Below are 22229 nucleotides of genomic sequence, written 5' to 3'. Positions count from 1 at the left end.
TGCACAGCAATCAGAACTCAGAAACTGTGGAATACACACTTGACTTCTGGCAAAAAGGAAGAGCTATCTGATTTTGCTCTGATAGCGAGGGCTACTGTTTGAACAGGCAGATCCAAAGACAAAATCTCCATCACGCCACCCTGGTTCCTCTGTGCTGGATGGAGCAGGGCCGGGTCTCACTTCTGCTCAAGGAATGCCATGCAGGGGGAACACAGCAGATCCAGCTCTCTCTGATCCCAGCTGGGCTCCCAGGGATAAAAGTGTCCGTAAGGACCCCAGGCTGAGGCGGAAAGTGCATCTCTGGATGAGGCAGCTGAAAGTCGCTTTGTGCTCAGTAGCGCTGGCTCCCTTCCCACCACAGCTGTCTCCTTCTCTCCCTTCAGGGGGTTATATTTCTGTGAGCTAGTTTAAGGAGAAAAGCCTTTTTAATCCGCCATCTTGCAGACTCAAAGTATGGATTCTTTTTTTTTTTTTGAATAAAATACAAATATTAAGCTCTTTAGGCAGGGACTTTGTCTTCCAACATCTCTTCAAATCACTTAGAACGCTGCTGGCATTACAGGTGTAAATACTACAAACAATGTAATACTGTTTGGATCTCAGAGATCTGTTTCATTAGGAATGGGCTCATAAAGTGCATCTCCATGTTGTGATAGAAAAGGCTCAGGTATGAGGAGGGCTTCCCCAGAAGTTAGTGCTGAGCCTTGCCCTGGAAGAGCTTGGGGTAAAGAACCTATTTTGATTTAGGCTTCCTCATAATGCAGGAGGTTCTTCTTGTTTTTCTTCCATCAGTAAAAAGATGGACACCCTGCTCAAGGAGTAAAAATAAAGTTTAGCATACAGAGCAACCATTTCAGAAGTGAGCGAGAGCTGTTTCACCCTGCAGAATAACCATACGCAGTAGTTCAAGGCAGAAAGTGAGAATGAATTCCCTAAACAGCTGAAAGCAAAGAGGTTAAAAAGACTTAAGAAATAAAAATCCTTGTAGAAAAGAATATATTATTAACTGAAAAAGTAATTTAACAGAATAGTAATGTTCTCATACCACTGAGCAAATCTAATACCAACTCTGCAAATCTAATAAGTTCTTTGCAAAAGCAAAGAGGTTCAATCTGAAGTGCACGCTTTTGAGGCTGAGGCCAACGTCCATTGAGTACAATAGAAATACTCCATCAGCTTCAGTACAAGCCAGATCAGGCATCCACTGTATTTAGACTGTCAGTGGCTGACATTGTCTTTACAGAATATTCTACTCAAACTCGCAATGGCGATTAAAGTAACATCTAATTTCCACAACAATACAATCAAATTCTCAATTTGCGCTGCTCTTGGGCGTGAAGTGCAGGAGGCACCGCTGTGTTTATGCCAGAGACATTTCCTTCATTAAACAAGAACCAAACTGGCCAATAAAAGTCACAAGTGGGTGGGAGACAAACATCAGACCTTTTAAAATGTGGTGTAATCAATAGGTAGATTCTATGCAAGAATCCTGGGCTCATCCTCCGAGGGATTAATGAATAGTCAACAAGAGTCAGGGTGCCCATCTTGCAATGATCACTCCATTCTGTTGCCAGCCATTGTATTTTTCATTTTGCTAATGGCCAGTTCATTGTATTTCAGCAACTTCTTTTTTGCACACATGAGCTGGAAATAACGTGTTTTGTTACCCATAGCACCTAAAGGCTCCGTGTCATAATCCACATGGAATTCAGCATCCTTCAATGTACATGGAAAAGGCTGGCCATGCAATGGTATTTCTTACAACACAACTCCTGTGTTTTGTGTGGTCTGTCACATCTTGCAGGTCCCAGCAATGTCTCCCAGTTGAGAGTTCCATTAACTTTTTCACCCCTTATTTCTTAAAAAGCCCAGAAGTAATCTTAATCCCCCTTATCTTGCTACACTATTATCTTGCTGTGTTCCTGGTGGCTTCACACAGAGATTTTGTAGAACTATGTTTTTTCACTTAGTCCAAAATTGGCTTGGAGGAAGACAGTGCAGAGATGACTTTCTTTGAGCAAGTTAGAAGTAGAAATGAAAGTCTTAGCTTGTGCCTGATTTTAATTTGGATTGGATTAGAAGAGGGTTTGTTTTACTGCAGTTTAAGAGAAGGGAGCATCTCTCATTTAAGACTGATTCCTATTAGATTCTCCCTTTAGATTAGTCCCTTGAAGGAGGCCAGAATTATCCCTTGTCTGCAACTACCCCAACCCTGTCAACTCCAGAAAGAGTGTCGTCGTGATGTCAGTAGTGTCCTTTCTTCTGATGAACCGAGGGTGCCCAGAATGGAAAAAGGAGGTCTGAGATGGGCAACTGCTTAAATACAACTGGCCGGGAAGAAAAGGTACAAAATCCACTTACTTTAGCATGGGATTGAAGTAATGTTAGGGGTTATACATTTGTAATAGCTTTCTGTTTTTATAAATTCAGTACAGAAGCTTTCAAATTTGAAGCAAGCCTCTCAGTCTGTTGCTTTGGAAAGCGCAGTCCAAAAGCTATTGATCTATTTATACAGATAAGAACACAACAGAGTTATCGAAATCAATGCAAACACTCAAAAAAAAAGATTCAATATAACTAATAATAAATAAGTAAAGACTCAGGAAATAGAAATATACAATTTAAAAATAATTGAAATGCCGACCCAAAGAATAGCTGTTTATGTGCATTTCTGCAAAGGCAATTCCAAGAAGGAGAGTGCAAGAAATAAGTGAATAATTTCAGAGGTGGCAAACAAGAGAACAGACAAGTCGCATACAATGCAAAGGAGATGGGCAAGGGCTAGAAAGTGGTGGAAGCAACACTGAATGGGGAAGGTTGTTGGTTTTGGTTGGTTGATTAGTTGGTTTTTATGGTGTTCTTCTTGTTGTTGTTCATGGTTTTTTAATGTATGACTTTAAAATGACTTTGTACAAAGCAAGGTATGAGCACAGTTATTGAAATCAGACCGGTGGAGAGTAAAGGAGCAGCACAAGTATCCACATACTTATGTTTTCCCTGGTTGGACTGTCTTATTTTGCACCCATGTTCTTTTTTGAGGTCAAGAGAAGTTTTGACATGAACCCTGTTTGTTTGGTTTGCTGAGCCATTTTTTATCTGCCTGGGTTGCCTATGAAGTTGCCATAAGATGGGATGGGATGGGATGGGATGGGATGGGATGGGATGGGATGGGATGGGATGGGATGGGATGGGATCCGCCAGCCACCACAACCAATCTTTCAAAGTACATATCACTTTATCAGTTCAGGATTTAGGCTGATGACCGTACTGGGTTTATCCTACACTGTAGTGCAGAGAGCCTATCTTGAAAATACTATTTAAATTCTTCTTTGAGGCCTGATGAAGTCCAGGAGTCCCAGCTGCTCAGTACAGGGCAGAGCAATAAAGAAAGGCCAGCTCCAGCCCTGGACAACTCGCAACATGCTCTAGTTTTGTTTCAGGTATGGCCCAGCCAAAAATATAAAGTCAGGTTCAGACCAAGTGCTGCTTCACCAACTTCAGTGCATTACAACTTACCCTGCAAAGTAAATCCCAGTTATGAACAGCCATGCTTTGCTTGGCTTCAAATGAGGAATGGCAACAGCCCAGTATTCTAGGGAGAAAATGTCACAATTCTGGGGAGAAAAGACATACAATTTCATCTCAGCCACTTTAGTGTACATGGAAATGTTAAGAGCTTGCAAAAAATTACAATAATTATCAGCTGAAAAAAATTGATTTGCCCTGGAAGACTGAGTCCTTCAGGAGAAGTTTGTTAGGCTTTGCCAGCAAGTTTTTAACTTTTTCTAAAATAAGGAAATAGTCTCCATTGCAGTCCCAATGCAGTAAAATAAACAGATATCTTGTGCACTGTTTCTGTGAGAATCTGATGTGAATCAGCATTGTTTGTACTTCAGTTGGCTCAGCCCAGAAACCAGCACCTCCTCCCCCCATAGCCAGCCTGAACACACCAGAACACAAGCAGGAGTTTGGCACCAACCTAAACCTCAGAGATCTTTGTGACAGGTGCATAGACACAGACAAAACCAAACATCTGAAGGGACTGCAGAGGTCACAGGACACTTGCCTTGCTGGTACAAGTCAATGTGGCACTGTCAAAGTTGATAGAGGTGCCCTAATGGGAACCAAACCCAGGCAGTAAGTGCTGAGAGAACAGATTCAGGTGGTGGTGAGAAAAAAGAGATAGTGGAAAGAGACAGAAAACAACAGACATATAGGAAAGGAGGGGAGGTTAGAAAAGCACCTCAGGTTATCAAGCACAATATTTGAAAGAAACAGGGAAAAAAAGTACTTTGACCGTGGAACTTCTTGGCAGAAGACCCAGTGAAGGTGACAGTGAGAAATGACTTGGGACAGAGGTTAGACCAGATCTGAAACCTATCAACTACAGGATACTGGGAGGGTGCATGAGGTCCCACAGCCTGGTCACAGCACCCTGTGTAGCCTGGTGCAGGTCCATCCATACCCACTGTTCCTCACACCCATCCCAAGCACCCGTCAGTGGGTGCCTGGCACTGACTGAGGTGGGACCTGGGCTTTCACCAGGGACCATTGCCCCTTAAATACCTTCCAGGATGTAGAAGCAGAGGGCAGGTCACCGGCTGATGTAATTCAGCTCCTCTGAAATCAAACCAGACATCATGGTGCAGCTAAAGGACTGTTGAACTCAACACTGGAGGGAGGGGATCATCGTTGAGTTTCGTACATGGTCCAAAGGACACTGAGGGGAAGAAAGAGAGACGTTAAATGTTTTAAAAGCATTTTGATAAAAAAAAAAAAAACAAAACCAAACTAAGATATGGTCAAAAAGTCAACTAGAAGCCAAGATTTAGCGAGATTTGCTCTTATTTAACCTTCAGTGTGAAATCAGGTCTCAGCCTTTCTATTCTTGGTAACAGCTGATGAACGCAGTCTAACAAGGTATTAATAAACATCTGCCCAGATCTTAGATTAATATGGGAAAGAATTAATGGAGGCCTTAGCACATTCATATTTTCTAATTATGGCAGATGACTTTATTTATAGAAATAATAGGGAGAATGGGAATTGTCACTGACACCAGGTCAATACACGTAATGAAATCCAATAATTTAATTGCATTACATTTGGTTAAGGCGTCATATCAATAAAAGACCCTTTTTAATCAGAGCGGTTTAGTGGTTGGTACGTACTTCATGCTAGAAAGCTATTAAGATTAATATTTTTTCAATGAGTCATTGGGAAAATAAGTCATCTGTGACATAGCTATTCCTGTGTCTCTGACCCGATAGGGAAGGGGCTGGGGGCAAAGCTTTCCACCAGGAGAGGTGAAGTCCATTGCCCCTTGCATAGCTGTCTGGTTTTCATGCTCATTTCTGGACACCCCTTGCTTCCAGTCTCCAGAGTATCCAAAATAATAAAACAACGGCCAGACTGAAGCCTGTGCCATATTTTGGTTGTCACCATTCACAGCTAAACTGGCTCATGCATCAGCTCTGCTTCATGCGGTGTGCTCATGATAAAGTATCACCAATGCTTCTGTGGGAACAATATCATACTATACTACTGAGAAAAATAAAGCACAATTTTAAACCCGGATATGTTTATGCCTCCTAAGAGAGTGGGAAAGGCCTATAAAACTCTCGCTAAAGGAGACATGGCTGTTCAGATCATTTGCAGCTTGTTAGGTAAACCCTGAAGCCAGTTTTTGTTGGGAGGTGCTGGTGTTGGTGTTAGAGAGCTTTGGGGTTTAAGCAGGCTTTGGACTGACTGTGGCTGTTTATCAAGGTTTTAAAATACATTTCACAATGTTCAGTTAAAGCAGGTGACTAGGGATGTTTGGCTCTTTTCTCCCAGAAGCAGGGAAAAATAAAACAAAGCTACAATTATGGTGACAGATGGTCTGTTACACACAGAGCATTGCTAGTAATTTTGCCTCTTGCACATTGAAGGAGATCTAGAGTGATGCTGAAAAGCCAAGAAAATCCTCTGGTTCTCTCCTGTTCTTCCAAAATGTGTTTCATAATCCATTCTGATCTTCGAAAGCTATCGGTCTGAATTAATGAAAACAGAGCAAGGAAATGCTTCTATTTCTATTAATTATAGAGGCAGGTTTGTGCTATAAACAGAATTCATATCCCTACAGTGCTGCCTAAGTACCTATAATTCAGCTGCTCCACTCACAACTGCAGCATCTTCTTCATATTGTTTTACAAATTAGCAAACCTGAAATCAGCAGCCTTGTACAGTGTGATGACATTTAGTTTAACTACAGGGGATCTGATCTGCTGAAATCCACGGGTGGTCTTCCAGTGCTGCTTTTCCCTGCAATTGAGTTACAGCTCCCAAATTAGGTATTCCCAGATCAACTCCCTGTTTTCCATGGAAGTGAAAGTACGGGTGCCTAGGAAATACTGTACAGTATGAAGAAATCAAAAGCTACTATTGGACAAAATGTTCCACATGGTTTTTAAAATCTTTACAGATACTGAAAAATCTCTTTTTCAGTCTTACATGAAGGTCAAAATTCTGGTTTTGAGCATTCTTTCCATAGAGATTATATTTTGATATTGAATATCCTGCCAGTCTAGGGAGAGTATATCTTAAATTATATGCAACATTAGTCCAGCTGTTTGTGATTTCCCAAGGGACCACAGCAAACTGAAGAAATGTCTTTGCTCTGATGCTGCCAGGTTTTGTGGCATTTCCCTACCCCTTCACTTGCTTTGGCATTCAGCTCCTGACCTCGCTGATGTAAATATGAAGAGAATCAAGTTCCTGGTCTCTTCTGAAGTATGCATCAAAGAGCATTGAAATGATAGGCTTCATTAACCTTGTACATCAGCTTTAAAAGGGAGAAAAAAAGGCTGAGCTGCAGAATTGTCAACAGCATTTCCAGCATAAGGAAGAGGAGCAGGTGAGGGTAAAAGTTACATTTTACACCCTGGGAAATAAAAATTCAGCCCATATTACAGCAACCTCTGACAATATTTTCTGTAGTTGCATTACTACTGTCAAATTAGTGTAGAAGCAAACCCTTCTGAAGACATTAGGAGGAAGACTACCAGCTTTTATTTACCTGCTGCACTATATTCCAGCAAGTGACTGTACAACAAACCAGCTCGGGTCACCTGCCTGGTGCTAGCTGGTACCTTGACCAGCTTTCCCACAGATGTGTTTCCTTAAATTTATCTAAATAAGTTGAAAAATTCAAATACCAGGTTTTAGTTGCAAGCTAGGATCTTGAGAATATGTACATATAAGAAATACTTTTTGTTTAAGCTCACCTCAGAAGCCTCCTCAGTCACAAGCTATGCTGTAAAGCACCTTTATAGTGAGATACATACCCACTGTATCCCATGGGAGGTAAAAATGGCCTTCAAGATTTCAAGGCCAATGTGAAAACACAGCTTTTCTACATTTTGATTGGAATGTAATTCACATGATTACTGGGGCTCATGGATTCTTAGGAGAGACAGAGGCATGAAGAGCTTTCATAAAAGCATCAAAAAGGGTGAAAATTAACAGGCAGTTGTTAAACTGCCCTAAAAAATAGAGAATACAGATATAAGCTACATGCCATCATTTTCAACATCTATTTCCTTATTTTGATTAATGGCAGTATCAAAAGGTTGTCAGTCTCTTCTCCCCAATAACATGTGATATGACAAGAGGAATGGCCTCAAGTTATGCCACGGGACATTTGTATTGAATATTAGGAAAATTTTCTTCACAGAAAGGATTGTCAGGCATTGGAACAGGCTGCCCAGGGAAGTGGTTGAGTCACCATCCCTAGAGGTGTTTGAAAGACTTGTAGATGTGATCCTTAGGGACACGGTTTAGTGGTTGACTTGGTAGTGCTAGTTTAATGGTTGGACTTGATGGTCTTTAAGGTCTTTTCCAACCAAAATGATTCCATGATTCTAAGCCACCCAACCACACTAATACACTCACGCACAGACTTGCAGTTCCCCCCAGCACAGGGCAAAGGAGTGAGGAGCAGGATGGCTGCTGAAATAACAGGATAGGATTTGCAGAGTTTAGGGACTTGAGTGAAGACTTTTCCTGGATCTCCAGCCTGCTCTGGTCATCAGAAGCTGGACCGCTGGGCAGCGATGTGGTCCAGTGAACCTGCCTGCAACTGTTCAGTGCTGGACCTGTCACTGACTTTGCTGGAAAGGCAATTCTTGCTGGCTGTTTTGCACTTGAACTTCTGTAACCAAGATGGGCATCTTCCAGGAGCTACTACAAAATAACTTCCCACAAATGGCCCAGTAACAGAAAATCTATTTCAGTGTGTTGCCAGTGCACAGTTTTCCTGCCACCGGTTCCCTGAAGTAGGTTTGCCCAGAACTGTTGAAAAGCAAAACATTCACTGTGCCCTGGGGCAAATGAAGCGTGAAAGTCCCTTTATCACTGACAGAAGTTTTGTCTCTAATTTCCCATCCACTCTTCTGAATGTTAACGTAGGTATTGGCTACTACTATAACGTAGTATTGGCACATAAGATTAAACGATAAATACAGATTCCAAATAGAAAGCAACAAAATATTAGTCAGATAGGCTGGTGGTGTCTGCAAATTGTGGTGTGGACACTCATGTTTCAAGAAAGAGAAATTATAGGACAGAATAATGTTGTTATGTTGTTATGTAGACTGAGAGAAAATGCTAGCACAGAATAGGATGAAGTAATGGACCAAAAGCTGACTGATTTTTTTTCATCTTTAATCCATATGGGATCCTGCACAGCTCCTCCTCCCTATTCTTATTATTATTTGTGTTTAGCAGATGAGTAAAATAGCACACGAGGCAAAAAATCTGAGAAGAGAGTAATAATGTGATGCACAGTGTTAACTCGCTGTTTTTGGAAATATCCATTTATCTTGGTTAAAGGAAAGCTTAGCCCAAGTACTAAGCCAAGTAATCATGATTAGGGAGAGAAAAAGACATTCACCTCCTTAGAAACTCGATACTCTTCAACAGTAATAGCACTGCAGTGACATTGTTCAAAGCTGGATGCTTGCTCTAATTAATATAGATTATTGTCATATAAGGAACGGAAGCATCTGTGCCTGCTCCTACCATGTTTTCATTTCTAGACCAGTTATGAGACCAAAATACAGTGGATTTTTGTTTCATGGACATGGTCCTTTCACTGTTCTGAGTGCTCTGCTGGCCTCAGAGGACTGTAAAGATTTTGTTCTCTTTGTTGGCTAAACGTGCCTGGGGGGCATACGTACACTGTTCTCTCTTACAGAGACTTAGCTTTTATTCTTTCTCATTGTCTTTCCCCTGACTCATAAGAAAAATTGGTTTTATGCTAAAAAGTATATTACAAGAACACATCTATATAAAGATTCATGAATTCTCAAGCTATTGGTTTTCTAAGGAGGCTGAATATGCATCTGTACCAGTCAGCGTATCACGCACTGAACTCCTCCACAAAGCAGGTGATATAGTGCTTGCACTGATTTTTGACCTAACAGAGTGGTGTAGTGCTGTACTAAACCCAGCTCATCAGTAGTCATTTGGCTCATTGACTCCGCCAGATTTCCCATCCACTTCATAGCACCACTTCTGTAGGTTTCATTACTACCGTTCTGCAATATGCAGCCGTTCCTACTCTCTCTTGTGTGTGCACATCAGTGTTATCCTTTACCTTGTGTTCCCTGCCTTTCTAATATTCTGCCTTATCGTAACCCACTTAATCTCTAACTTTCTCTCCCAGTCTTGCTTATCAGGCTGGATTTGATCTGTGCCCTCACTACAAATGAATCCATTAGAAAAACTTCCTTCTTCTGCTGGAAATAGTTCTCTGGGGCATGCAGCTTCCCTGTAGGAATTAAGGTTTTGCATTTTTTTTTTCTGATCAGGCAATAGATTTCTGTCTTTAATGTGTGACTTGGAAAAATCCTTATCAGTGGGCAAAGCAAACAGGGAGCTCTGGAGAGCACATGCTTGAGTTCAGGGGTCCATGGAGGTGTAGCCATATTGCACACAACTTGGATTCACTAGCCAATAGGCTGATGCCTCTGCAGAATTGCATTAAAAAAAAATAAGGGTATTTAAAATATTCAATTCTGTGAAAATTACATGAAATATATGCATGAAAAAAATATTTCCAGTGCTTTTCTACAGCACTTGGGTACAAAATTATGTTTTGTGAATTTGACATAACAATTGATCATCTTCAACTAAGAGGCTACAGATGGTGAAGTGTTTGTCCTGAAAGAATGAGGAACAGCCATACAGTGTTTATGCTGCAAAATTTACTCTCTTGCAATAAGACAAGGAGTAAAGATGCTCATGAGATCCAAGCTGGGTGTTTGCTTTTACCACAGAGGTCCTTATTTCACAGCTCGGTGCCTCAGTCATATCGGTAGGATGGAGCTTTTATATCTGTCCTTCCCCATCAAGTCCATTTCTTAGTTTCAAGGGAGGCAATTAATCTTTACTGAGTGTCTGTCATAACCAGATTTCTCAGCTGATGTGGTCAGTACTACTTACAACTCATCTATAGACATCCCTCTGCATTCAGAGGTCCTCCAACAGATCCAAGAGCCTGCCCATGATGGAAATGTGACTACCAGGCAGCTGCAGACCCGAGCTCATGCTCCCCTCATTCCTCCCATCTGATGATCTCAGACATTTAGATCTCAACTAACTGTGTTTCACATATGTCAGTGGGTTTAATACAATGTTCCACTGACAGCCAGGGAAAATCTACTAGCACATAATTAAACAAGTCACTTGAATTGCCAGGTCATGCTAACAGGGCTGATCCATCACTCCTGTTCCTCTTCCTGGGCCACTGTTTTGTATCAGATCTTTTGCTAACTGACCTGCACAACCCAGTGCAAAAGCAGTTGCCTGCAATAGTGAAGTAGCTCTACACCAGTATCCACAGCAGGACACCAACCTGCTTACTGGCAGAACAGTGCAGGCAGGTGGACTTGAGCAGGGATGAAGCCAATGAAGAGCTTGTGCAAATCACCTCCTTGTTCTGCACCTCAGTGTCACACCTGCACTTTAGCACTAACAACAGACATCTCTGGGTGACGGTCTTCAGTGAGATGTGACATGTGGTACCTCAGCAGCGCTCTGGTGCTCACGCTGACTGCCCACCCGCCAGCAGCACATGCATTTGGCCAGCTGCAGCCTGCTAGATCCTTGTGAAAATTAACAAGCAGGCTAAATGAGACTGCTGTATTTTGCCACAGAAAATGAAGTCAAATAACAGCTAAAATTGGGGAAGGGAGCGGCAAAAGGGGAGCAGAGAAGGCAGACCGAAGGCAACATATGAGTAGTATTTATTTTTTAATCCCATCTCTTTTAGTGTCTGTGATGAGCACTGTAACTAAAGGAATCTAACTGAATTAGAATTTCAATATGTCCTGAGCAGATTGGAGCTGTTTCCATTCATGAACAGCACGTCCCAGCTGTAATTGCCTGCTTTCTTATCCACACAGCTCTTTACAGCTAATCCAAATGTGGACTCAAAAATAAATAGTGCCAGAGCATTGACTTCCCGCTGGGCAGTAGTTTTAGCTCACCTCTGCTTTTGCTTTGTTCCGGCTGGTGCTCTCGATGGCATGGGGACTGACTCAAAGGAGATAAAAGATGATTGACCTGCCCAAGGAATTAGGTGGGACAAGAAACACTCCTGCTGTATCTGCCCTGGATGTTTGTGCTTTTCCTCTGGGTGCTGCTCTGCATCTGTTTATCTTTCTCTGCCCCCAGCTCTCTCCCCAGCCACATTGTTTGTGTGTTCTGCTGCTTCTTAGTGGCTTCACTAAAGGCTGCTGATGATCCTTCGCTAAAGGATGCTGATGCCTTCCCTATCCCCAGCATCACTCTTGCTTTCCCTGTGCTCCTGCCCACAAACACACCATAGGGTTTTAGCACTGCTTTCCTGAAATGAAATACTCTCCTCAGGGACATTTAAAAGCTGTGTACTTCTCAGATCAGGTCTTCTCTGGGGGGGTGTAAAGCTGAGGCACAGCTGCACAAAGCTGGAATTGGAGGAGATGTCCCCATGGATGGGACTTGGCATTTCCCTAAAGCAAGGCTCAGCCTTTGCTCTCTGACATGGGAATCTGCATGTATGTTCACTCTTCTCCCTCCTTGCTGGGTGGAAAGTGCTTTTCCACCATCTTTTAAGCTATTTTCTCCACTACATCCACCACAGACTTCCTGGGAGACTTTGGCCAAGTCTTGGCAGCCGCTGTGCCTGTGTTCATCACCTGTGAAAAGGCACTGCAAACATCCCATTGCTTCTGTGTGGGGTATAAATACCAGGGCCCTGAGATGACAGTGGTGCAGGGACACATCAGTCAAGTCAGAACCCATGTTGCTTCAGCCTAGTCAGAGATGATCAGCTCGCACTGTGTAACTAATTATTCTTAAAAATAGTCTTTCTAGTACCCAAAAGAGCCTCCTCTAAGATCTGGTAAAGTGGGTAACCACAAAATCTCAGCTGGTCATTCCCTCTAGATGACCATCAGAGAGATTGACTTCAGCACGAAACTAGAGCTAGAAACAGCTCCCAGCTCTGGGAGTGGAGGAGCAATGCAGCAGTGAGCCTCCAATTTGTCTGCTTTCTCTCACCCTCTCTCCATTTCTCACTGGGTTTATCATGGAAAGATTGCAAGACATGGAGCATCTTCACTGTCACTCATGTGCTCGTAGCCAGCCAGCCAGCCCCAGGGCCATATAGCTCTTCTGGTGCAGTGTAGCACCTAAGGTGATATAACCCTCTGCAAGTACAGAGAAGTGTGCTAAGACTTAAAGGAAAAGATCAAGCGAGGTAGTGTAGCACTTTCACTACCTTCATCCTCACCTCGAGGATGCTTCCTCACCAGTGAAATGCTACCTGGTCTTTGGCAGAGCAGATCTCCCCATCAAACTTTCTTGGCTCAGCTGATAAGAGGCATGGTGCAGCAGGGTGACCCAGCGCTCGCCACTGCTGCACCCCATCCCAAAGGCAGCCAATTTTACAGGCAGATTGTGCCCTCCTCCGACCCCAGAGAGCAGCTGAGGTGATGAATACAGTGCTTGTCCAATGTGTCACTTGCTACGTAAATCCAAATTCAGTACAGAAAGCTAAAAATGTTTGCAGAGTCCTGGCAGGCAAAGGGGACAATTATCCTCAGCTGTTCCTCACAAATGTTGATACCCAGCAACTGCATATCAAGAGAGGCATTGCCTCGTGCTTGGATTGCAAACTCACCAGCACCAAAACAGGCAGATGGTAATAAGGGCTGGCTCTTCACTAGATGCTCTGCTACCTGGAGGTGGCCTGAAAGTGTCCTCCACCAGGTACAGTGATGGGACGAGCAAATTCCTTGTACAGATGAGGAAGCTGAGGCCATAGTGCCAAACTGCTCTGAGCTGGCCTAGGGGTTGCCAAAGAAGAGAAGCTGGGACTTTCTTGCTTGCAACGACAAGCAGTAGCTCCCTCCTTTGTATCTGACCTAGGAACACAGGAATTTCTCCAAAAATTTGCAGTTTCAATCAGTTAAATCAGTAAATTAAGACTAACACAGTGCAGCCAGGGTGAGCAAAATATGTCATCATGGGGAGGTCAAAGTATAGGAAGATGCGTTGGGGCAGGGGGGAGGAAAAAACAGGGAGAAGGATATTTTAGTTAAAAAGCTCAGGAAGAATAAAGACCATAAAATCTCCAGCCATGCTGTGTGGGTTACTTAGATTAGTTCTAGGCAGGTAGCTCTTAGTAAAGGGGAAGGCTGGGAGTGACAAGCATCATTAAATGGCAAGATTTTTCAAAACACAGAAAGCCAGCACTGGAGGAAAAAAAAAAAAAAGCACATCATGAGATGCAAACCTGTAAGATTTAGAGGTTACTTTGGAATGTTTAATTTTCAAGTGTGAACATATTGCATGTTGTCGTATAGCAAAGAGTCAGAGATACTTCAGCCTTTCTGAATATGTCTCTTACTCCTGTATTTACTCAGGAGAGGGAATTAAGGATTGTAAAGGATGACTTTAAGTTAAAAAAAATTTTGCCTTTGAAAACAAAACCATAAGTCACTGTGTTCCACACACAACTAAGCTACATCCCCATGTTATTGGCTTCAGGTACCACTGGGAGCCCTGTTCTCCTCCTCCTTTGGACATGGAGGGTCTTAGACCTGCCTGTACTGTGAGAGCCCAGCAAGACTGCCATGCGCCTCCCTCATTCAACTCAAAAACTAGATAGAAAGCCCTGAGCTCTGGGGAGAATTAGGAGAAGGGCCAGAAATAGACGTAAATTCATTAATGAAGCCTCATTAGCCATTAGTCTTCCTAAACTCTTATCAGTACATTAACACATGCGGCCAGTTGCCCATTTTTCCCTCGCCATTATGAGGAACCCCAAATTCAAGGTCATCTGCCAGTTGGATTAGTCAATTAGTACAACCAGAGCTTCTGAGATGCTCCAAAGAGAACAGTTATTTATGTCATTCTGTCCTGCACTGTGCCCATTAGCTTGCAGAACAGCAAAGTCCAGTCACGAGGCAGAAATACACCACTTGATATTGCTGTTGCTGCTTCACAATTTAGTGTTGTATCTGCCAGAGCGTTAAATGTTCCCTAAGTGGTAACTGTCTTCTACTAATGCAGATGCATTTCTTTTATGAGTTAGCTTATTGCCGTTGTTCTTAGTCCATGCTTGCCATTCTTCTGTTATGGCTGCAGGCAAGCAGAATTAGGGCAAGCCAGATACTGTGCTCAGATGGAGACTTGCAGTGAAAACATATATTTTGACTATGCAAGAAACACTAACGTCTGAATTGTGTCAGAAGAAGGGAGTTGCCAGCCAGGTGTTCACCTGATTCCTGGTTTGCATCTTCAGTGCTTCGGGGTTCAAATGAATCTTCTGGATGGGAAATATTGGGATGAAGCATCCAGAGTGCTTGGCAGAGTGGACACTGCAGGGTGTAGGTGTATTCAGACAAAGCTTAAGAGGTCAGTGATTGTATCTGTAGGGGAAAGTTTAGCTTTTGTTGGGTTTTGATGAGTCAGGGTGTCTTTTATGAGGCAAAATTAATGCAAGTGCTGTTCTTTTTACAGTGGTGACATTACCCAGGAAATGAAATGCCATAAGGGGAGCAGAGCTCATTAGTTTGGTGCCATAAATGGTTCTCCAAGGTCCCAGAAACCCTGTGATTAATGTAAACATAGACAGACGCAACTACAAATAAACACACATATAAAATGCAGTTTTCCATCTGAAAACATTGTCCACAACATCCCTTTTCCACAGATGAGGTGACCTAGAGATAAGGGACATTTCATACCTACCGCGACATAAACAGAAGCCTGAGGAAGGAGAGCAGGCAGACCAGGGTGAAAATGAGGACAACAGAACATGTAATACAGTTACCAAGGTACCAGCTAAAGGTCTTGAGACCCACCCTCAGAATCACATATTTTTTTGGAGCAATTCGAAGCAAATGCTGCCACAGTGTGTTTTTTTCACACTGCAGTCCTTTCTGAGGTGGTTGCTGTTGGGTGGACATATTGACACTCTTTAGGATGGAGCAGAGTAGTTCAGATCTTACAAGAACCACTTCACGTCTTCATCTTGCAATGTCTGAAAAAGTGGAAACCTTGTCAGATTTTCTACTGAGTTCCATAAAATTCACCAGATGATGATGTACAAGAGAAGGATGAGAACAGGAGAAGACTGCAGGGTGGGTCAGCCTTGGGGAGAACCACTGTTTCAGTATCGTGGGCCCCTAGAGCTGCTCCTTGGCCAGTGCAGAGCAGCAAAGTGCCATGGGCACAAACACACATGTATTCACAGGAGACCGTACACTTTTTGCTCTGTTTCTCTCTTAAACATTGGGGATTTATTCAGAATAGACGCAAATGCCAAGAATGAGGTGTGTTTTGTAAAAAACAAAGCATGGCTTCCTCATCTGTCTCTGTGGCAACCGCACTGAGATATAACTGTGTTGATGCCCCACTGGGTAAATAGGGAAGGAAAACAGCAACATCAAGCGGAAAGTCCAGAGTCCAACCCAGTATCCTTATTCTAAGACTACACAGCAGAAGTCATATCAAGTACAGCAGTTTTCTGGTAACCTGCCCAGTAGGAATATCCCCTACATACTCCTGCTAGTCAAAAAGCAGCCTGTAGCACCTCTTCTAAACTGATTTTTTAACAGGCATTGTCATGACTTTAGGTGCTCCATCTGTTCAAGCAATAGCACAATCCACTTTTACTCTAAATGCCAGGCTGACATCCTGTGGTAATGAGTTTCACAGGCGGATTACTTGTTGCATGATAAAAATATGTTGCCAGCAGCTGACTCACGGTGGCAATGGAAAAGAAAAAAAAAGAAAAGAAAAAAGAAGCATTGCTACTTGTTTTCTCAGAAAAGAAGAAAAGAGAGGGGGAACTGGGAAGGAATGGTGTTCACAGTCCTGACTTGTGATTAACTCAGGGGAGGAGAAAGGCTTGGTGGTTTGCTAGCTGACCTGGTGAAGCAAGACACAGTCCTGCAGGTTGCGACCATTCCAGGTTACAAGTCCTGCAAAGGCCTTCAAAGGAGGGTCTTGGGGAGTTTGCGTTGTTACTGTTCTGCAAAAGACTCTTACCTTACACCAAACCCCACCTAAAGGAAACATGGCTTACATTTGACCTCTGCTGTGGTGTCACCAGTGTAACAATTTTACACAAAATTAGGTGTGTAATTGGGTGTTAAATAGTGATGGTTAGCTTGGATTGCCCAACTAATGAAGCAGGCAGCATTAATGCTGTCCCATACGGACTGCTCCGGGGCACTGGCCGTATATGGGAGTCTGAAATCACTCTGCTGGGAATTGACAACCCTTTTCCTCCTCTGGCATCCCCGTGGTGGGACAGAGCCTCAGTCCAATACCTGGCATGGCCTCTGGGCCCTTGGGTAGTTGCTCTGAGCCTTCCTGCATTGCTTGATGCAGAAACAGCAGCTCATTGGGTGCAGGCTTGGTGGTCACTGTTGTGCTGTGCTGTCTGGGGTCATGTAGGTGCAATCTTACATACCTGAGTGAGGATTAAACCCAAGGTCCTGCAACTCAAATTTCTGGCCATGATCACTATAAAACCACTTTTTAGTCAGTAGGTATATTGATTAGGTCCTAGTAGGTGTTATTTCACCTTCTAAGCTATTGTTACTTCAGGGAGGACATACCTCTTTCCATTGTTTATTCCTCAATAATTAACTACAGTGGTTGTAAGGGAAGAAAATACTCTTTTTTGGCTCTTAGAGATCCAGTGATGACCACAGAGTCAAGGAAGGGGCTGAAGGAGGTTCCCTTCCTTCTAACTCCCTTCTTTTGGGCCACCTTCTGGTCCAGTTTGCTGTGCGTGAACGCAGCACAAAAGATTCGTGAGATAATAACCCTCTGTTATTTCAAGCAAGGTCCTTCCCTGCAAGCCCCAGTCCCGAGCTGGCATCTCTGACCATCGCAGCAACAGGGAGCAGCAGGATCCCAGCAGGGAGGAGGTGACGTGGTCACCAGTTTGGCCAGTTTTCCCAGTTTGTGTGTTTGGCCTGAATCTGCACCATTGACCCTGCAATGGAGCTCTAGGCTGAGCCCAGATGGAGAGCCCAGTCCCTTGGCACCCATCAGCCTGTCTGTGTATGGATGGACTTTGGCTCCCATCCATGTCTGTCTTCCCCTGCAGCCACCTCTGCAGGATTTAAGTATTCTCCTAGGTTCACCACTATGCAAATATTGAAATTAGTCCTTTGCATGATTATGTAGATAGTGACATTACAGACTTTTTCAGGCAAGGAGCACTAAGGAATTCATGTGCTTCCGCTGCTGAGAGCATCAACAGCCATTTGTTTTGGGTTTTTTTCAGTGAGCTAAAGAATAGCCCCCAGTGTATTAAAATCTTCAGTATTAAAGCAATCGGTATCTGGATTTTTTTTCCTTAGGCCTTTCTCTGAATACAGTAAAATTATAAAGTGCTGTGCCAAATTCCCAGAGATCGAGATTTTAACTGAGCCTCACTAAAACCAGGCACAGATTAGGAGGAACTACAAAGGGAGCTGTAGTCAAATAGAGCCTGTGGTCCCCACCTGGCATCTGGAAAGGTGTTTGCTCATATTCAATTGATCTGGAGTAACAAAAACCTGGTAGAAATAACTCAGATGTGAATGTGCCTTGAATCAGGGCAAGAGAGCAGCCTTCCTTAGGAACCTTTCAACTTTTTATTTCCAATTCTATGAGATCTAAGGGAAGTACAAGTTTTAAATTCAGTCCTTAAAATGATATCCTTCAGACTTTTCCCCCCTTCAGAAGACCCTGAGGGCCTGAGAGAAGGCAGCAGGTCTCATACCCTGCTATGAAACAAGTAAGCCCCATGGCCGAAATCTAACCAGTCTGGTACCAAATGGCCTTGGGTCAGTAGTTTCTCTGCAGGAAAAGACATCTTTGTCACATCAGTTACATTTCCACAAAATGCTGCATTTACATCTCATACTTGTGCCTCATTTGGACATTTTCCTTGAGAGTCTCGTCACACTGAGAGCTGTTGTACAACCAATAAGCTGTAAGGAACATGTCTGTGCTTAACAATAGCCACTTTCTACCCCCAAAATACTGACATAAGGTCACTGGATGCAGCTATTACCTTTTCTTAAACTACTGATGATTTCTTGTCCATGGTGCAAATACTTTGCAGTGTGGAGCATAGCTAAGCCTGATTAGCCAGGATCAGATTTTACCAGTGGGGCTAATGAGATTTATCTTTCATTCCTACCCACTGATCTGTTCATCCCACCCATCATTTTACATCTCACCTTGACTTAACAAATGGTCCATCTTCAGACTACACTGGGCATGGCCACAGGGGACTTGACACTCTGGATATGATGTGGTCTGCCTCCTTGGATGGGCAGTGACAAAAATTATCCCTCTTCCCTCAGGTCCTTCCATCGTCCCACTGCATCAAGCAAAGCCAACACTGGGCAACCCTCTAAAATGTTTATTTGGACCAGTGGACGGGGCTCTACATCTTACAGACATGATGAGAAAAGGTAAACGGCATCTGTGCTGATTGTCTCTTACAGATTTTGACTCTTTAGGAGTGTAGCCTGTAGCTTTTCTTCAGTGGTGGCACTGAGGGGGGAGCAGGAATGCCTCTCACCCTCTGGCTACTGCTCCGCCGACAAGAAGACCAGCCAAGGAGTGCCAGGGCCAACATGTCAAACCAAAACAGAGTGGAGGGGCAATGCTAGAGCCATGGTCAAAGTATTCCTTGCCCCCAGGACATCAGCAGCACACTGTGACCATCTCTGAGGTCAGCACACACACCTTGAACATTTGAAAGCACACTAAGCCCCAGCCACAAGTTTTCAGCCCCAGCTCCAACCCTGTTAAGCCTTTATACCCTTTGCAGGAGTCCTGTGTCCAGCCATCAACCCACACCACTCCCACACACCCCTCCAGAAAACACCCACCCTGCCCCCGTCTCCTCTCCCCCAGCCACTTCATTGCCCTGTATAACTTTTACACATCTGGATGGTTCATCCAGCTGTCAGAGATGTTTCTGGTTTATGTGTGTGTGTATGGAATGATAAGCATGTGTGCAACACATTGCCCAATAGCCAAGGGATGACAAGCAGCTTGAAAGTGAACTGGTTACTGGTAGCCCACCAGCCCACTTAAGTGATGTTGCTGGAGGGAACAGGCTGAAGGAGACAGAGGAATAAATGAGCTATTGGATCTCTCAGGGGAGCGGGGAATTACACAGAAGAGAGGGAAAGGATAGGAGAGGTTTTAAGTCCACAAAGGCAGCACTCAGTTGGGAATGAAAGAAGTTAAACATTTCTGATGAAAGAACAATTATCAGTAACAGTCATTCTTCCAAAAACTTTCTCCTTTGTAGTGAGATTTGCTGGACAGCTTGTCTTGTCACAACCAGACACATTTTCCTTTCTTTCCCCCTTCCCTCCTCTCCTTCAGTTCCCCTTGCAAGGGGAAACCATTAAATGTAATCACAAAAAATCAGACTCCGGTGAATCAAAAACAGAGGTCAATGTATCTACAGTACCAATTAGCAAAACACACCCTTCAGTTATTCTAATGAGACATTACTGCTGGCATCTGTGTGGGAAAGTGCACTCATGAGTCCAGGCAGCAGCGCTGCCCTCAGGATGCCAAGTTTCTTTGGAGAATTGGCCCATTTGCTGAACTTTTCTGCAAAGGCTGCATTGGTGTTCAGCCCTTTTGACAATCTGATCCCAAATAGATATTTTGAAGCCACAAAGGGCAGCTTGGCAGCAGGTTTCCATGGACTTTTGATTGGAGCTGGTTATCTAATTGCCTCATATACTTCTGCAAGTCTCTAATTGAATTTTCCCCAGGCTAATATTCTTCTGTGCTAAAACACTCTCACAGACAGGATTGTCCAAGGTTAGACAGTCGGAGGAGATATCTGCCCACACACTGAGCTGGCTGGAAACCGTGTGCTCCTGATTAGCATGGCCTTCAACTCACACCAAACCTTTCAGTGAGACAGACTAACTTAGGCTGGCATCTGGTCGACTTAAACCCCGGGCAGAGTTCACCCCATCTGCCTGTAGAAATGGGGGCATAGGGAACAGTATGTCTGTACTTACATACCAGCCATGGTCACTTCAGGTGCCTTTTCATACCTTCGGGTAGGTTTATTTCCCAAACAGTCCCGTAGAGCCATACAGCAGGAACATTTCATACCCTGTGAATGATTAATAAAAATGCAGGAGGTAAAGGAAGGAAGAGAAAATTGAAACAGGAGAGTGCCGACCACAGCCTGAGGGCTGCAGAAGAGGTGTGAATGCAGAGCAAGTGTTGCTGGTGGGAGAAATGCATCTGCCAGAGTCTGGCAGTGACTGTAACACGCGTAACGCCACCAGAAGCATCACTATATCAAACAGGCAGTGCATTTTAGAGAAATTACTCCCCCTAAACGACCCTTTCCCGAGAATTTTTGTTCTTTAAGCTTCAGACAGGATGATTGTCAGCTGGAGCAGCAAACTTTTCTCCTAACATGTGCCACGACTGCTGAGCTTTGAGGCATCACACTGTAATAATAGCCTATGCAGCAATGGGTGACTTGCTGTGGAAGAATCCCCTCCCGGGTGGAAGGTGTCTCTTGGGCATCTGCTTTTGCAGGATTTCATCCAAAATTTAAATATTTATTTCATTGCTCCTTTAGACATCCACCGTTCCTCAACTGCCACTTTTTAGGCTTCAGAAACCTAGTCAAGCCCTCATTCTTTCCCAGTTGTCAATTAGGCTTTCTACAACATTGTAAGCTTAGAAAACCAAGCATTGGTTTGATTTGGTTCAGTTCAGGCCAGTTTGGTGGGAGAGAGGTAAGGAATTGAATTAATAAAATCTGTTCATATTGATAGGAATTTTTCTACAACCATCACTGAGACTTTTGTGAGAGCTTCAGAGACATTTCCTGTTGCCATAGCTCTAATAACAAAAACTGATGCAGCTAATTATACCCTATAAAGTGAAAGAAAAAAAGTAAAGAAATTGGCTTCTGAGAAGAAAAGTCCCTGAGTATGGGGAATTGTGCTGGTAAGATACAGGAGGATTTTTGGTTCTTGCATTCAAGGATTCCTGATATCAGTAGATACCTCAACATGAGGTAATTTGAGTGATGTCTGCATAATAACTGTGATATCAGAGAAGTGAATGTGAATTCAAAGTCACTCTGAATAATTCAAGCAGGCAGGTGTCCCCATCTGACAAGCCCCATGACTGTGCAGTGCCAGAGGAGGCAACATCTTCCTCAGTGCTACACCATGGTCTATTTGCAAGAGAGAGAATATGAGGGTCAGTAATTTGTGTTTATTTTCAAAAAAATAATTACAGATGCCTAATTATTCTGTATTTCCAGGGAGGAAACTAGACCCCCTTTTCCATGCTCCTAGATCTACCCATTTAGGAGCAAAACAGGAACTGTTGTACTGGTTGGGCAGGAGTTTTACTTTAGCCTCTCCTGCTCTACATGGCAGTGTCCAGTTGCAAGTCCTTGGCTTACCAGACCATTCGTTCCTAATACATGCCAATAAATTCATCATATCCCCAGAGTTGTGGAGCAGCCCTGCACCAGCAGAGCACAGAGCACGTACAATACATGTGGCATGTCTCGTCCTTCACGTGAGTGAGTGCAAAATGGTCATGTCCCTCATGAAAGAAAGGTCTTGGCTGCAGCAAATACGAGCAACTCTACAGAAGATATACAACTTCTT

General features: G+C 43.5%; 1 protein-coding gene across 6 annotated transcripts in view; it reads left to right on the top strand.

Annotated features, from left to right (window-relative positions):
- LOC309441047 (calcium-activated potassium channel subunit beta-2) overlaps nt 1-22229 on the top strand; it is a 143564-nt gene that overhangs the window by 106806 nt on the left and 14529 nt on the right. For 5 of the 6 annotated variants that reach the window (XM_082055435.1, XM_082055438.1, XM_082055436.1 and 2 more), the window contains exon 2: nt 18906-19016. The exons of the other annotated variant lie outside the window; for it this stretch is intronic. In XM_082055435.1, coding sequence (XP_081911561.1) covers nt 18906-19016 — 111 coding nt within the window. The remainder of the gene's footprint in view (nt 1-18905; nt 19017-22229) is intronic. 6 annotated transcript variants of the gene reach the window in all.

The sequence above is a fragment of the Streptopelia decaocto genome (assembly GCF_964273445.1).
Source record: "Streptopelia decaocto genome assembly, chromosome: 6".
NCBI lineage: Eukaryota > Metazoa > Chordata > Aves > Columbiformes > Columbidae > Streptopelia > Streptopelia decaocto.
The sequence above is the reverse complement of the archived record's forward strand: the minus strand, read 5'-3'. Positions and strand labels throughout refer to the sequence as shown.